The 16,527-nt window shown below is 39.3% G+C and overlaps 1 protein-coding gene across 6 annotated transcripts in view; it reads right to left on the bottom strand.

Moving 5' to 3' along the window:
- LOC114653668 (lamina-associated polypeptide 2-like) overlaps nucleotides 1-16,527 on the bottom strand; it is a 119,371-nt gene that overhangs the window by 84,008 nt on the left and 18,836 nt on the right. For all 6 annotated transcript variants that reach the window (XM_028804156.2, XM_051920082.1, XM_051920084.1 and 3 more), the window contains exons 2-3: nucleotides 2,835-2,952; nucleotides 45-179 (exon numbers count right to left, since the gene is read on the bottom strand). In XM_028804156.2, coding sequence (XP_028659989.2) covers nucleotides 45-179; nucleotides 2,835-2,952 — 253 coding nt within the window. The remainder of the gene's footprint in view (nucleotides 1-44; nucleotides 180-2,834; nucleotides 2,953-16,527) is intronic.

Genomic DNA, 16,527 nt, shown 5'->3' with positions numbered 1-16,527 from the left:
GTGAAAGCTTGTTTTGACAGACAGAATGACAGGCATACATCTACCTTCCTCTTTGTCACTGTACTGATCAGTCTCAGTGCTGCCATTCTGTTTCGGGTCTGGTGCCTGGGACTGAGATTCAGGAGGACCCTGTTCTTGCAGTTTCTGTAACTTCTTCTCATAGAGTTTCTTGGTAGAAGCTGTAAAACACACACACACAAAAACACACAACATTCTGAATTTTAGCTCCCATAAAGGCAATTATATCTTGATCATTGTCCAGTGCTAAAAAACACATAACTGATCTATATATATTTTTTTTTTTTTTAAATGGTGGTACTCGACAACCCAAAAAAAAAACAAAAAAAAAACAGCAAATTACTCACAAGCTAAATCATTTACCTCTGCTATAAAGAATGTAATAACAATGCACTTTGTTATACAACCACAGATGAAATGCATTCCAACAAATGGTGTAGCACAAAAAGGGAAATCAATTTCAGCACCAATGATTTAACTGTGTCTTTGGAGTGTAATATATCATCTTCATTTTAAATGCAAATTGGATGATTTCACAACTGAGATCCAAATCCAAATAACAAAACTTGGATAAAAAGCAATTTAGGAGTACCATCACTGTACAGAATCGTTTATAATTGTTAGCAGAATCCATAAGTAAAAAGGCTGGATGGTTTCCACTGTCAATCTAAATACTTTTGTCATATATTACTTAAAATTAAATATACAGGGTGTCCCAAAAGTCACTATACACTTCCTTTTTTCTATTTTGCTCCAGGTATCATTCGGAGAGACTTAAGCCAACAACATATGACAAGTTAGGCTTTGCAGTTTTTGCAAGCGTATCATTCCCTTAACCATGGCAAGATGGAGCCCCTGCCCACTTTGCCAGGTTAGTCAGAGATTTCCTGAACATCAAATTTCCTGACCAATGGGGCTATATCAAAAGCAAGGTGTATGCCATTAAGCCCTGTAACCTGTCATACCTTGAGGAAAGAATCTGCATGGCCTACAGCGAGGTTGGGGAAGAGATGCTGCAAAATGGAGAGGTTTGCATCCAAAGGTGGCTGAAAGTTGTCGAAAATGGAGGCGCCCATGTGGAGGTATACAACTAGTTTTCAAGGCGTTGGAACGTGATGGCAAGCCTAGTAAATAAAACTGTAACGACTCCTTTGTTGATGCTAGAAATACTAATAAATTTAGTTTCTTGTATAATTTTTTAGGAATTTATTAAAAGTGTATAGTGACTTTTGGGTCACCCTGTATAAATGTGTAGATAAAATTAATTATAGTGTATTTTTCAAGCTTAGAGGTTACTTTTAAACCTGTGCTAGGGACATTCTTGATGTTATATTTACAGTTGCCACTCTCCTATACTGTTAATATTCTTTGATGAAGGGACGTTGTCAGTGCTGAATCTTGCAGGAAACCCGAACCTGAACTGGGTGTGCCTACCCCTTCAGTGAGGGTATCAGCACAAAAGGAGATGATTTTGATTTTATGGCAGGGTCTTTCATTCTGCACATTTTTAATGCTCAGAATAAGATACCTCAAAACAATCTCAATAAGATTTCTCAGATATAAAGGAAAAGTCTTACTTTTAAAATGTACTTGCTGCTTTTTTGCTTCAATACAAGAATATTTAGCCGTATTTGGTTGTCATTTCTCTTTATCACAGACAACATTGGTACAACAGTGTTTAGCAACACTGTCTCACAGCTGTAGTGTGCTAGGTGAATAATACTAGGGCCAAAAAAAAAAAAAAAAAAAAAGTGTGCGGAACTCTAATTTTTCTCAGGCAACCCAACGTAATGCATGTTGGGTGAAGAGGCAACTCTAAATACACAGACCAAATTAATTAGTATTAGGGTGTCTCTATGTGCTTCCTACACCAGAGTGGTGCTCTGCCCTATACTGGATCCCACCTTCCTTTTGATGTTGCTGGAATAGCTTCCAAAAACTGATCTGAATATGACTGATCAGTAGTTCTAATATTTATGCAGTAATTCATTAGGAGGGGTGGGAATGGTCAGGGATCAAGCACTCTTTTTATATGCCTTATCTGAAATGACTGGGACCATGTTTATCTTGAATATTGGAATATTTGCAATCAAATGAGATCTTGGGGTTAATAAACCATATCACAGAGCTGCTATTTATAAAGTGTGTGGACGTGATAGATTTATAAATCCTCAAATGTAAAAAAAAAAAAAAAAAAAAAAAAAAAAAAAAAAAAAGTACAGTATAGACTATTTTAGTTCTCAATTTAAGACATATAATGCTATGTATTTGCACTGAAGGATCAAAATGTGTGTATGCAACTTTCCACAAATCTTTCAGAATCTTCACACCCTATTAAAAAAAAAAAAAAAAAAACAAACAACCTGGTGTCATGGGGTACATTTGAACTGCCACGTTGGTGTCATCTTTTCACTTATTCTCAATCATTGATAGTGTGTCGTTGTTTAACGGAAGACCCCACAACCCCAGACTCAATGAGTAAATCCAATTTGAATATTGGAAAAAAGTTAGGAGGAATGGTGGTTGCATCATTACCCGCTCAAAACGTTTTGGATTTTGTTATTTCAGATTAGGAATACTCAACCTGTATTGCTTTTCATACCTGCAATTCATTATAATTTTTTATTGCCTTTGACAGTGATTAAAGTTTAAATCATAGCCCTTATTGGAAAAAAATGTTACATATTGTACATAAAAAAAGATCCTTAACTCCATTCATTCTAAGCTCCAACTACAGAGTAATACCAGCTTAGTTACTGTACACCCGCACCTTAGATTCATGTTGCTATATGATTATGTGAAAAAAGGCAACATACGCATAATGGGTCCTGGGTTGACCCCATACTTCATCAATCCCTGCCTAAGCTCTTCAATGCTCATCTCCAAGGCATCATTATCTTCTGGTAATGGCCGGTCTGTTTTCTTTGTGGCTTTCTGAAGAGGAAAAAAAATAAAGAGATTTCACAGGTACATGAAAGAACTCAAAAAGAGGATAATGAATGGCCACCTAGGGTAAAAATATAGTCTCCACAAAATTAAGTCACAGTGTGCACACTGCCACAGCAGTTAGATTCAAGGTGGCACAGCACAGGTTGAAACTGCACCTTTGAACTTTTGAGTAATTTGGTTAAACAGTAACTGCCAATTGCAGCTTTTATCATAATGAAACTTGCTAGGTTTATGCTTTCAAGACCTTGCTGTATGACCTATGAAGCAACAGAATTATCAGTTTTGAGAGTACTCAGATGTAACATGGAAATATTACTGTACCATGAAAGTAAACAAGGGCATTTGCTTCAGCAATTGTCTTTAGGCTGTCTCAAAAAAAATAAAAATAAAATAAAAAAATAAAAACCTGTAAAGCTGAGAACTTGCATTTACGGTAACCCCAGAAAGTAAACACAAAAACACCCCACACCTCTGGCAAGAGGACGGAATTCATTCACTATATGGAAACAGCCATAAAAAGTAGGCTTAAATCCTTAAACATTTGAAAAGACATAGTGGTGTTACATTAACCCAATATTAACAGGGCATTGGTCTAGTTCTAGGGTCCCCAAATGACCCAAAAAATACAATTTAAATATGGAGCAAAAAACAGCACACTAATCAAAGACACATCTGCCCAAAAAAATTTCCAGCTCTAGACACTGAATAGAAACTGTATTTTTGGTTGTGTCGAATGAAGCATCTCTTAGTGAGCCTAACGACTTATGACCATGGCTAAGACTGAGGCAAAATCTGACGGAGATGATCGCCTTTCATATTTCAAGATTTAAACAAAGAAAAAAAAATATACATAAAACTAATCTCTATTTTTGCTTGCCAATCACTCAAAAACGGCTGAACTTACTTTTCCACTTATGTTGTAGCTGGTCCAACTTAAATATAGACTATAGGTCCGGGGTACTCAATAGGCGGACTCCGGTCCGCATCCGGACCCAAATACGGTTAAATCTGGACCGACGCCAAAACAAACATGCAAATTTAATCATAATCCAAATGAGTTCTCAATGAAGTGCGCAATTGTGATTCCGCGCGATATATCTTTGAGGTTTCTACTCGGTTTGGTTGCTTCATCTATGTCCAATCACAGCAGCTGTAACAGTATCGTCATAGCAACGTTCCCACTACTCCCCGCCTCCCCCCCAATACTCGCTCGCTCGCTCATTCACGGCAGCCAGATTTATGTACCGGTCACGTGCTCTGGGTCAGGCCGGTGAACAGGCAGTCTCATCACTCACAGGCAGTGCAAATTTCGATAACTGAATTTTTTTTTTGCTGACTGAAAGTGAAGATGGCTGGCTCAAGACAGTACATTGATAAGAAAAGAAAAGTTGATTTTGAAAACCGCGAATTTAAGAGTGAGTGGACAGAAAAATATGCGTTCGTGCTCCCCGTGGGAAGCAGAAAACCAATGTGTTTAATCTGCAATGAGACGGTAGCAATAATCAAAAGTGGTAATGTGAAACGCCATTATGAAACCAAGCATGCACATTTCGAACAAAATTACCCTCAGAACTCAGAGGTAAGGACCATAAAAATAAACCAGCTGAAATCATCATATGAAGCTACAAGCAGTGTAATAGTTAGATCAGCCACACAACAGAAGCGGGCAACAGAAGCCTCACTAAGAGTAGCATGGGTCCTGGGAAAAAACAGGAAACCCTTCTCTGATGCTGAAGTAGTCAAAGAGTGTATGAGTGAAGTGGTGACTGCTCTGTTTGAAGGGACTCAAAAGGATGAAATAATCCAGAAAATAAACCAAATACCCTATTCTGATTCCACTGCTGCAAGACGAGCTGAAATACTCGCTGATGATTTGCTTGAACAACTTAGTTCTGCTATAAAAAAAGCCAAATTCATTTCATTGGCTGTGGATGAATCCACAGATATCATGGACAATGCACAACTCATGGTCTTTGTCAGATTTTTTGATGAAGAAAAGGGAGAATTTCATGAAGATGTTTTGGGTCTCACAAACCTCCATGGACACACAAGGGGGGATGATATGTATGAAGCAGTGACACAGATGCTTAGAGACAGAGCGATAGACCTGAAGCATGTTGTTTCCATTGCTACTGATGGCGCACCATGTATGATTGGGAAAGAGAGGGGATTAGTGTCACGCTTGAGAACTCACCACCCTGACCTCATGGCATACCACTGCATAATTCACCAGATGGTTTTGTGTGCCAGCCTTGGAGAAAGGTACTCAGAAGTCATGACAAAAGTCATGAAACTAGTCAATTATCTGAGAGCATCCTCTGCTTTGCAACATCGTTTATTGCGCTCATTTCTAATAGAGGTGAATGCAACATTTGATGATTTGCTCCTTCACAACAATGTCCGGTGGCTTAGCAAAGGCAAGGTACTGGAGCGTTTTTGGGCACTGCGGAAAGAGCTGGAGACATTTCTGTTGGATCAGAAGAGTGCAAAAGCCAAACCGTTTGTGGATTTCATGAAGAATGACGAGAAAATGGAAATTGTTGCTTTTCTAACGGACATTACTTCCCATCTTAATGACCTTAATATGAAGCTCCAAGGCAAAAACAGCACAGTGTGTGACCTCATGTTAGCTGTCCGTGCTTTCCAGAGGAAGCTGGAGGTGTTCAAATGTGACTTACAGCAGGACCTGCTTCACTTCCCAAGACTTTTGGATCAGACTGCAGGAAAACATCACCATCACAATTATGCTGAATTCCTGGACAAGCTGATTAAAAATTTCCAAACTCGCTTTGAAGATTTCCCTTTGGGAAAACAAGTCTTGCTGTGCATCGAAAATCCATTTCTTGTCAAAAATATTGCAGAATTCTCAAATGAAGCCACAAAAGTCTTCCAATGGGCCAGTGCTGCTTCTCTGCAAACAGAGTTAATTGAGCTACAAGAAAACCTAGCACTGCAGGAATCTCACTGTGACCTTGTCACCTTCTGGACAAAGATGGTTACTGCGGCAGGTGTTCCTCTCCTGCAGAAGATGGCCCTTCAAATTCTTACAATGTTTTCCTCAACGTACTGCTGTGAATCTGCCTTTTCCACTATGAACATGGTGAAAAACACATACCGCAACACCCTCACCAATGAACATTTACATCAGTGCCTCCGCCTTGCCCTCACACCTTTTATGCCCAAGTTCAAACAACTGGTGGCATAAAGAAGGTGTCACCTTTCACACTAAAAGGCCTACCATGTCATTTTTTTGTGTATAGTTCTAAAGTTTGGGGAATGCCTTTTTTTGGAGTTCTCTACAGTAATCCCTCGCTATATCGCGCTTCGCCTTTCGCAGTTTCACTCCATCGCGGATTTTATATGTAAGCATATTTAAATATATATCGTGGATTTTTTGCTGCTTCGCGGGTTTCTGCGGACAATGGGTCTTTTAATTTCTGGTACATGCTTCCTCAGTTGGTTTGCCCAGTTGATTTCATACAAGGGACGCTATAGGCAGATGGCTGAGAAGCTACCCAGCTTACTTTTCTCTTTCTCTTGCGTTGACTTTCTGTGATCCTGACGTAGTGGGATTGAGCAGGGGGGCTGTTCGCACACCTAGACGATACGGACGCTCGTCTAAAAATGTTGAAAGATTATCTTCATGTTGCTATCTTTTGTGCAGCTGCACGGTGCTTCGCATACTTAAAAGCTCGAAGGGCACGTATTGATTTTTGCTTGAAAAACAAACTCTGTCTCTCTCTCTCTCTCTTTGTCTGCTCCTGACGGAGGGGGTGTGAGCTGCCGCCTTCAACAGCTTTGTGCCGCGGTGCTTCGCATACTTAAGCCAAACAGCCCTATTGATTTGTTTGCCAGAGATTGTTTTCTCTATCTATGTGACATTCTGTGCTCCTGACACGCACTCCTTTGAAAAGGAAGATATGTTTGCATTCTTTTAATTGTGAGACAGAACTGTCATCTCTGTCTTGTCATGGAGCACAGTTTAAACTTTTGAAAAAGAGACAAATGTTTGTTTGCAGTGTTTGAATAACGTTCCTGTCTCTCTACAACCTCCTGTGTTTCTGCGCAAATCTGTGACCCAAGCATGACAATATAAAAATAACCATATAAACATATGGTTTCTACTTCGCGGATTTTCTTATTTCGCGGGTGGCTCTGGAACGCAACCCCCGCGATGGAGGAGGGATTACTGTATTTGGAATTTGACCGTCACTTTTCCGGACCTCAGACTGAATGGAAATTTAGTAAGTGGACCTTTCAAATTTATATTTGAGTAGCCCTGCTATAGGTCATAGGGGAGAGGGGCTCTAATAGAAAAGGCAACTCAAAAGTAGCATTAAAACAGGGACAAGTCAAATCAGGCAGCAGAAGAGTGCTGGGACTAATGGGAGGACACCATTATCAGAACATAAAGTTTTTTACCCAAAATTCAAGCATTTTTGGTTACTTATTTGAACAAGATACAGTCGCCTACAAAGTATTGCAATAGTAAGGCCAGTAAGTTAGTTTTTGCTCTGCACTGAAGCAAAATGTCTGGCTGACATTTGTGTGTGAGATCAAAAGATTAATATAAAGAGAGATCAGAGTTTCAGTTGTTATTCCCTGGTATTTATTATCTAGATATGCTAAACAACACAGAACACAGCACACTGTGTCAAACCACCCAGTTTTCAAGTGAGCAAAAATATTTAAACAGAATGTTTTCAACTAAAGTCAAAAATACTTAATATCTGGTTGAATATCCCTACAAGATCTGGTGATTGACTTGGCCAGTCCAAAACCTTCCATTTTTTCCCCTCTGATGAAGTCCTTTATGGAGGTGGCAGTGCATTCTGGACCATCAGCTCTCTGCAATAATAAAGTTCATCCCAGTTAGTGTTGGATGCATTTCTCTATAAACTGGTCGATAATATGTTTCTGTAGACTTCCAAGTTCATTCTGCTACTACCATCATAAGTTACATCATCAATAAAAATGACAATGCAATATTTCATCAGTTTTGACCCATGATCTAAACGTTAATTACGTCAAATTTAAAACTTCTTATTTTCTTAAATTATACTTTTAGAGAATAAACTTACATACAGTCCCTTTACCCAGCACAAATATATATGAATTAGTGGTGTTGGTCAGGTGGTTAACGTGTAGGACTTTCTATCAAATGGTCGAAGGTTCAAGATCAAGATGTAGAGAAATTAATTAAAAAACATCATTTTTAATAATTAGTATTGAAGTTTTTTCAAATTACCCTAAGTTCTTGTCTATAAGCCGCGGCTTATCTAAGGAAAAAAGTTGTGAAAATGAAAAAATAGAATATCGGCTTATACATAAGTCCGGCTTATACATCCATCGCGGGGGTTGCGTTCCAGAGCCACCCGCGAAATAAGAAAATCCGCGAAGTAGAAACCATATGTTTATATGGTTATTTTTATATTGTCATGCTTGGGTCACAGATTTGCGCAGAAACACAGGAGGTTGTAGAGAGACAGGAACGTTATTCAAACACTGCAAACAAACATTTGTCTCTTTTTCAAAAGTTTAAACTGTGCTCCATGACAAGACAGAGATGACAGTTCCGCCTCACAATTAAAAGAATGCAAACATATCTTCCTCTTCAAAGGAGTGAAGCAAACAAATCAATATGTCTGTTTGGCTTTTAAGTATGCGAAGCACCGCGGCACAAAGCTGTTGAAGGCGGCAGCTCACACCCCCTCCGTCAGGAGCAGGAAGAGGGAGAGAGACAGAGTTTGTTTTTCAGTCAAAAACCAATACGTGCCCTTCGAGCTTTTAAGTATGTGAAGCACTGTGCAGCATGTCTTTTCAGGAATCAGCTTTACAAAAGATAGCAACGTGAAGATAATCTTTCAGCATTTTTAGACGAGCGTCCCTATCGTCTAGGTGTGCGAACAGCCCCCCTGCTCAATCCCCATACGTCAGGATCACAGATAGTCAGCGCAAGAGAGAGAGAAAAGTAAGCAATCTAGCTTCTCAGCCATCTGCCAATAGCGTCCCTTGTATGAAATCAACTGGGCAAACCAACTGAGGAAGCATGTACCAGAAATTAAAAGACCCATTGTCCGCAGAAATCCGCGAACCAGCAAAAAATCCGCGATATATATTTAAATATGCTTACATATAAAATCACAATTTAAATGACCGCTACGCGCGCGTGTTGACTCGGCGACGCCCAGAGCAGAAAGAACGCGCTCCGGCCGCTCCAACCGCGCCATGCAGGGAGTGAGAGAGACGCCAATATCTCACACTCTCTCCCCCCTTAAAGAAATTAAATGGGTGCGAGTGAGACCACTGACCTCCCTCCCTTCTATTAGTTATAGGTTATAGTACGTTCGGCTTATCCATGAGTCCGGCTTATCTATGATACGATTTTATTTTAAAACTTCGTATGATTTTTGGTCTCCGGCTTATACATGAGTCCGGCTTATAGACAAGAACCTAGGGTACTTCATATGAAAATTAAGAAGCATTGATCAAGTGCCTAGCATGTTGGACGTTTTCACAATTTTATCCAACTTGCCCTCTCCTTTTGTCTGGGTAAAATTTGGCACCACTTTTTTACCTACTTTTACCAAACCGATTTCCTTCAAACTTTGCATGGATGCTGATCTCTGATGACAATGATATATTTCATCAGTGCATAGTGTGTTGGGCATTTACACAATTTGCTGATATTGGCTCAGTGGATAAAGTGTTGGGCTTTTCTAAGAAAGAGTGAAGGTTAATATCACCAAAAAACAAATGCACATTTCCAGTACTTCACATGTGTAAAGTTTCACCGTAGTTAGGACTTTCTAAAATGAGAAACAAACATGAATTAATGTTACATTTCACTTCAAGGTTGTAGGTTCAATTCCACACTGTCACTAATGTCATTTCTGTCAAATTACTTTTCCATCCAAGTCAAGGACTGTGTGGCATTAGGGTGACTAAAAAAGACATATATTTAAGAAGAAAAAAAAAAATAAGTGACAATTTTATTCAAAAATGCACAAAAAATTTTTTTTCATGTACTAAGATTTTGTTTGTCTTATGTGACTAAAGATAAAATCGTGGGGCACCCATAAAAGAATTAATTTAATTCAATTAAAATGCACTGCGAGTTGTTAGTCATGGTAGCGGTTTGTCTTATGTTATGTTCATTCAGGGCCGCCGTCAACAAGTCTCAGCACTAGATCCTTGTTTTAAAACACTTTTGTGTCTTTCTATAATTCTACAAGTTACACATACAGTTTCTTACACCTTCTCTTTAGACAAAAATCTTCCCGCTGTATCTTTAATTTTGACCAATTCAAGACTAGTGTGAAATGTCCAATAGGGGAATACATTTGGCTAATCTATACTAATAAAAGGCAAAGCCCTCACTGACTGACTGACTGACTGACTCATCACTAATTCTGCAACTTCCCGTGTAGGTGGAAGGCTGCAATTTGGCAGGCTGATTCCTTACAGCTTACTTACAAAAGTTGGGCAGGTTTCATTTCGAAATTCAACGCGTAATGGTCATAACTGGAACCTCTTTTTTCACAATATACTGTAATGGACGGCAGCTCGATGGCCGTGGGAGGCGGAGTTCAGTGTCACGTCATCACGCCTCCCACGTAATCACGTGAAAAGACTGTGAACGCAGTAGGGACAAATGAAGGAGGAGCCGCAAACAGCGAAGAACAAAAAATTCATTAAACAATTGAGAAGGGAGCGAGTGAAGCATACAAGCATGTTCATAAGGGAAACAAAGCACGGTGTAAAACGTAAGTTTAAATTAAGTTTATAGAAACGCTCCCGCTGCAGATTGCAATGACGTGAAAAGACTGTGAATGCAGTAGGGACAAATGAAGGAGGAGCCGCAAACAGCGAACAACAAAAAATTCATTAAACAATTGAGAAGGGAGCGAGTGAAGCATACAAGCATGTTCATAAGGGAAACAAAGCACGGTGTAAAACGTAAGTTTAAATTAAATTTATAGAAACGCTCCCGCTGCGGATTGCAATAACATATTCGCGAGATAAAAGTTTAATGAGAAGACACGAGGTATAAATGAACCACACGCCGTAGCACAACATTAGGGGCAACAGTTTCAACCATTCTATGATCTGCCTCTCGCAACTGAAAGATGGCACATGGCGGATGTTAGCCCACTTGCTGACCGCAACGTTAGGGGCTTCAACTCTGGCGCTGACGATATTCGATTCTCGAGAGGGGATGCAGTGAGTGTGAATGCCTGATGAGCCCAGAATTAAGCAGAAACACGTGTCGCATAGTCTTTGCATTATTTGAAAGTAAACTATTAAAACCATTCTATGATCAGCTTCTGGGAACAGAAAGAGGGCACGTGGCGGATGTAAGGCGACTTCCTGACCAACCACAAGCGTAACCTGGCAGGTAACCATCCATACAGTCAGATTGTGATTCAGAAAACGAATGCCATGAATTTAATTACCACGATCTACATACTGTCAAATAAACGAAACACACGCCGTAGCGGGACAGCTGTGAAAAGCGAGGTTCACAAAAAAACAGATCCTTAACAAATTGTTATTGGTATATTTTCGATCCGTTTAAAAAGGTTTTACTTTCTTCTTAAAAAATTAAAAGCAATACTTCGCCGCAACGAAGCGCGAGAATTTGGCTATATATATCTGCTTCTCACAATTAAAAGAAGGCACGTGGCTGATTTTAGACGACTTCATGACCAAACATAAGTGTTACCTCCCAGGTAGGGTTACCACTTTTAATACAAAAAATTAAGGGACGCATACTGCAGCGGGTGCCACATCCCAGTGCCAACAGTTTGCAGACTCTACTTAAAAGACCCGCCCTCCTCACTGGACAGTTAAAAAGACCAATCAAACTAACGATGACATCAAGTATTACACAATCAAAAGTAGGAAAGGAGGCATCTTCATAAAATGCGTGTGGGATGATTTGCATGAGATGCTGCTTTAAAAAAAATGATAAAAAAAATACGGGACAAATTCCGTCCCGTATTGATTCAAAACGGGACGCGCAATTTCATTCTCAAATACGGGACGATTCCGTATTTTAAAGGATGGGTAGCAACCCTACAGTGCCAGGTAACAGGGCCGGCCTTAGGCCACTGCAACCTATGCGGCCGCAGTGGGCCCCGCACTTTCATAGGCCCCGCGCTAATTCTAGGTGTAAATTATTAAATTAAACCATTATAACTTATAATCATGTATAGGTCAGCGTGTTTATTCTGTTTTTATGTTTTTACAGTGTTTTTTATCTATTACGTCGTTGTTTCAAGTGATTACGACAAGTAAATAAAATTGAAAAAAAAATTGTAGCTGCTCGGGTGCTTTCTCTCTAAACTCGTCATTTAGGGGAACTTGGGGTAAGATGAAACAGACACCGTTCTTAACCTTATGATGGCTCAGCTCAGTGAAACCAATCAAATAGGAGGAGCTATTTAATAATAATAAATAATTCATTACATTTATATAGCGCTTTTCTCAATACTCAAAGCGCTATCCACACAGGGAGGAACCGGGAAGCGAACCCACAATCTTCCACAGTCTCCTTACTGCAAAGCAGTAGCACTACCACTGCGCCACCTGTGAGGACATATTTATGGAGATGATGTTATCGATTTTTTGGATGAATAGTTTGAAATTTACCGGCAGTGGTTTAAATTTTCTCTTTTCTGCCAGACGAAGATTTTTTCACCGGTGAGTAAAGCTTGTTCCTCAGAAACAAGCGTTGTATATAATACGAAGATCCTGTACATTGATAACCCACCCTATGTTAACAGTCAGCCATAGAATCATCGGCACGTCAACTTGTATCTTTATACAATTTGTTTTATGAATAGTCTCTCATTTCAAATGTTTAAGATAGTTTTACAAAATAAAATAATGTGATTCGTCTACCCAAACGATTGTTTCATCTTACCCGTAGTAGGGGTAAGATAAAAAAATTTTTTTTTCACAAACACTTGCTCAAAACGTACTGATTCATCCCTAAGCGACAAGCGCATGCATATGCAGATCATTAACAATAATCTGACTGAAAATTATTGGTAAAAAGCAAAAAATGTGGATTTGACAAGGAATTTTAAAAAGTGGTTCATCTTACCTCAAGTTCCCCTAAATTGGTAGACTTAAGGTATTTTTTTTTTAATTTTATTTACTCGTAATCAAATGCAAACGTGACATAATCAAATGCAAATTGTCGTTCAAACGTTAAATCACGTAATCAAATGCAATAACGACGTAATAAATCAGTAAATACTTTATTTTGTTCATTTTTTTAACTGTGGCATCTGGTGAAAGAATCTTCTCGTGCCTCAAACTAATCAAGAATTACTTGAGGTCAACAATTCATGAAGATAGATTGAACAATTTGGCAATTCTTGCTATTGAGCGTGATCTATGTAGGAAACAAAATTTTGATGATATACTGTATGACTTCGCTACACGCAAGGCTCGTAAAGTAAAGTTAATTTGATCGTGATTTTGTACTTAGTAAAGAATGAATAAAATGCAAAGACGAATTTATTTTCTAATACAAAATCTTAATTTTCACTTATTATCCTTATCCCTACCCCGACTGGGCCCAGCGCAATCCGTTTCGCATAGGGCCCCGCAATTGTTAGGGCCGGCCCTGCCAGGTAACCACCCATACAATCGGATTGTGATTCAGACTAGGAATGCAATGAATGTAATTACCCCGATCTACATACAAGGCAAAAGTCTTGCAACATTCAAAGATGATGACTTGGGATAAGTACACCATAGAACATAAAAGAGCTTATGAAGCCTTGAACCGAAAAAAGCAAGATCTCAGAGATCGTAAAAAAAAAAAAAATAGGAGGTAATGTCGTTTTACTCGCTGTAGATTTTAGTCAAACATTACCAGTTATTTCACGAGGGAGACCAGCAGATGAACTCAACGCGTGTTTAAAATCCATGCTTCTCCCACGCTCGGTTATATGTCGCGTGTTCTCGGGTAGGTGAACCAAAAAATGTATACATTTAAGCATGTAATGAGCAAACAAAAAATGAGGTATACCCGAAGGCACTGCAGTAGTACTTAATGTAACTTTACTTCTTAAATGTTAATGTTTTACTGTTTAATAATTTATACGCTTCTTATATGTTGTTCAAATTCTTTTATCAAAATACCAGTGACAGCGCAATGCACGATAACGTGGAGTGAATACACCATACGCATCCGCCCATGGCCGCCCTGGTGTGCGCAGATAGGAGTTGATTCTACAATAAAATAAAATAAAGATAAAAACCCAGGATTGTTTCCTGCCTTGTGCCCTGTGTTGGCTGGGATTGGCTCCAGCAGACCCCCGTGACCCTGTGTTCGGATTCAGCAGGTTGGAAAATGAATGGATGGATGGATAAAAAGAGTAATACAATCATCACCCATAAAGCGGATAGTAGACATGACGTTCTATATGTGTACCAGATTTCAAGTCAATAGGTGAAACGGTTTGCGAGCTACAGGTGATTTAAAATCCTGGACAGACAAACGAATAGCCACGGTAGCACATTACAGAAGAAGATTTTACTGTTTAATAATTTATATTTATATGAAATGTGCTTCTTATATATTACTTCATATTCTCATATGATAATGATGTTAATGTTACACATACATATACACATACATATACACACACATAGACATATATACATATACATACATAGTGCGTTGCAACACGGGCTGTGATTGTTACATGGGAGGGAGAGAACAAATCACAGCTTCCCGCTTTCTAATCGGGCTTGTGATTGCTGCTTTGACGGATGCCCAGATCCCACAGTATTTCCCCTTAGGAGAGGCGTTAGGCAAGTGTAATTGAATAGCGGTGCTGCAAGTTATTACTCTTTTTATCTTTATTTTATTTTATTGTAGAATCAACTCACAGCTGCGCGCACCAGTGCGTGCGTGGCGGATGCGTACGGCTGACGTTTTCATTGTCTACCACCTTCGCTAATCATTCTTGAGGCAGATTGAAGACTTAAGTGCCAGCTTAACTGAAAAATTAAACATAATAAGTTTTAAAAAAAATCAGTTTTAACGGGAAAAGATGCCGACGAAAGGAGAGAAGCAGCGGGACGCTAGGGTGAAGAGCTGCTCATTAAGCAGCAAGTGCATCAACCTCTGAGCAAACGAATGGTAAACGTACAGAGAAAGAGGATAAATACTATGAATGGTCATGTCAAGTGTATTCACTCCACGTTATAGTGCAGTGTGCTGTTACTGGTATTTTGATAAAAGAATCTGAATAACATAAAAGAAGCGTATAAATTATTAAACAGTAAAACATTAACATTTAAGAAGTAAAGATACATTGAGTACTACTGTAGTGCTTTCGGGTATAGTACATGTTTTGTTTGCCCATTACATGCATAAATGTATACATTTTTTGGTGTACCTACCCAAGAACACGCGACATGACCCAGCAGTTAAAAATTTATCGCTCCAGCAATTTTAACTCTGTTACAAAGTCATCTAATATGGTATTGCAAACGGCAGCGGGAGCGTTTCTATAAACTCAATTTAAACTTACTGTTTACACCGTGCTTTGAAGATGCATAGTATGCGACACGTGTTTCGCCATAATTGTGGGCTCATCAGGAGTACACAGTCACTGCACTCCCTTACGGGAATCGATCCTCGGACGTAGAGGCGAAGCCCCTAACGTTGTGCCACGGCGTGTGGTTCGTTCATTTGACAGCATGTACATCGGGGTAATTACATTGCAGGCATTCGTAGTCTGATTCACAATCTGATTGTATGGGTGGTTACCTACCAGGTAACGCTTGTGGTTGGTGAGCAAGTCGGCTAACTTCTGCCACGGTGCCCTCTTTCAGTTGCGAGAAGCAGATCATACAATGGTTGAAATAGTTTAATATATATAGCAAAATCACCGCGCTTCGCAAGTCGGCTAACTTCTGCCACGGTGCCCTCTTTCAGTTGCGAGAAGCAGATCATACAATGGTTGAAATAGTTTAATATATATAGCAAAATCACCGCGCTTCGCAGGGGCGAATATGGTATTGCAAACGGCAGCGTTTCTATAAACTTAATTTAAAGTTACGGTTTATACCGTGCTTTGTTTCATATTGTTTTCCTACCTTATCAATTGTGTAATGTGTTTTTTGAACAGGTTTGATTTATGGAAGTGATCACTCCTGCTGCGTTCAGTCACTTCACGTGAGCCGCTCTCTTGTGTGATGTTGCGATGTCCACGGGTTTATTTAATGTTAGCTAAGACCCGGCAGTTAAAAGTTTCTCGCTACAGCAATTTTAACTCTGTTACAAAGTGATGCAAACTGTCGTTTATACCTCGTGTCTTCTCATTAAACTTGTATCTCGCGAATATGGCATTGCAAACGGCAGCGGGAGCGTTTCTATAAAGTTAATTTAAGGTTACGGTTTATACCGTGCTTTTTTATATCTCGTGTCTTCTCATTAAACTTGTATCTCGCGAATACAGTATTGCAAACGGCAGCGGGAGCGTTTCTATAAAGTTAATTTAGACTTACGGTTTACACCGTGCTTTTTTA

Source organism: Erpetoichthys calabaricus, chromosome 1 (genome assembly GCF_900747795.2).
Source record: "Erpetoichthys calabaricus chromosome 1, fErpCal1.3, whole genome shotgun sequence".
NCBI classification, from domain to species: Eukaryota; Metazoa; Chordata; class Cladistia; order Polypteriformes; family Polypteridae; genus Erpetoichthys; species Erpetoichthys calabaricus.
The sequence above is the reverse complement of the archived record's forward strand: the minus strand, read 5'-3'. Positions and strand labels throughout refer to the sequence as shown.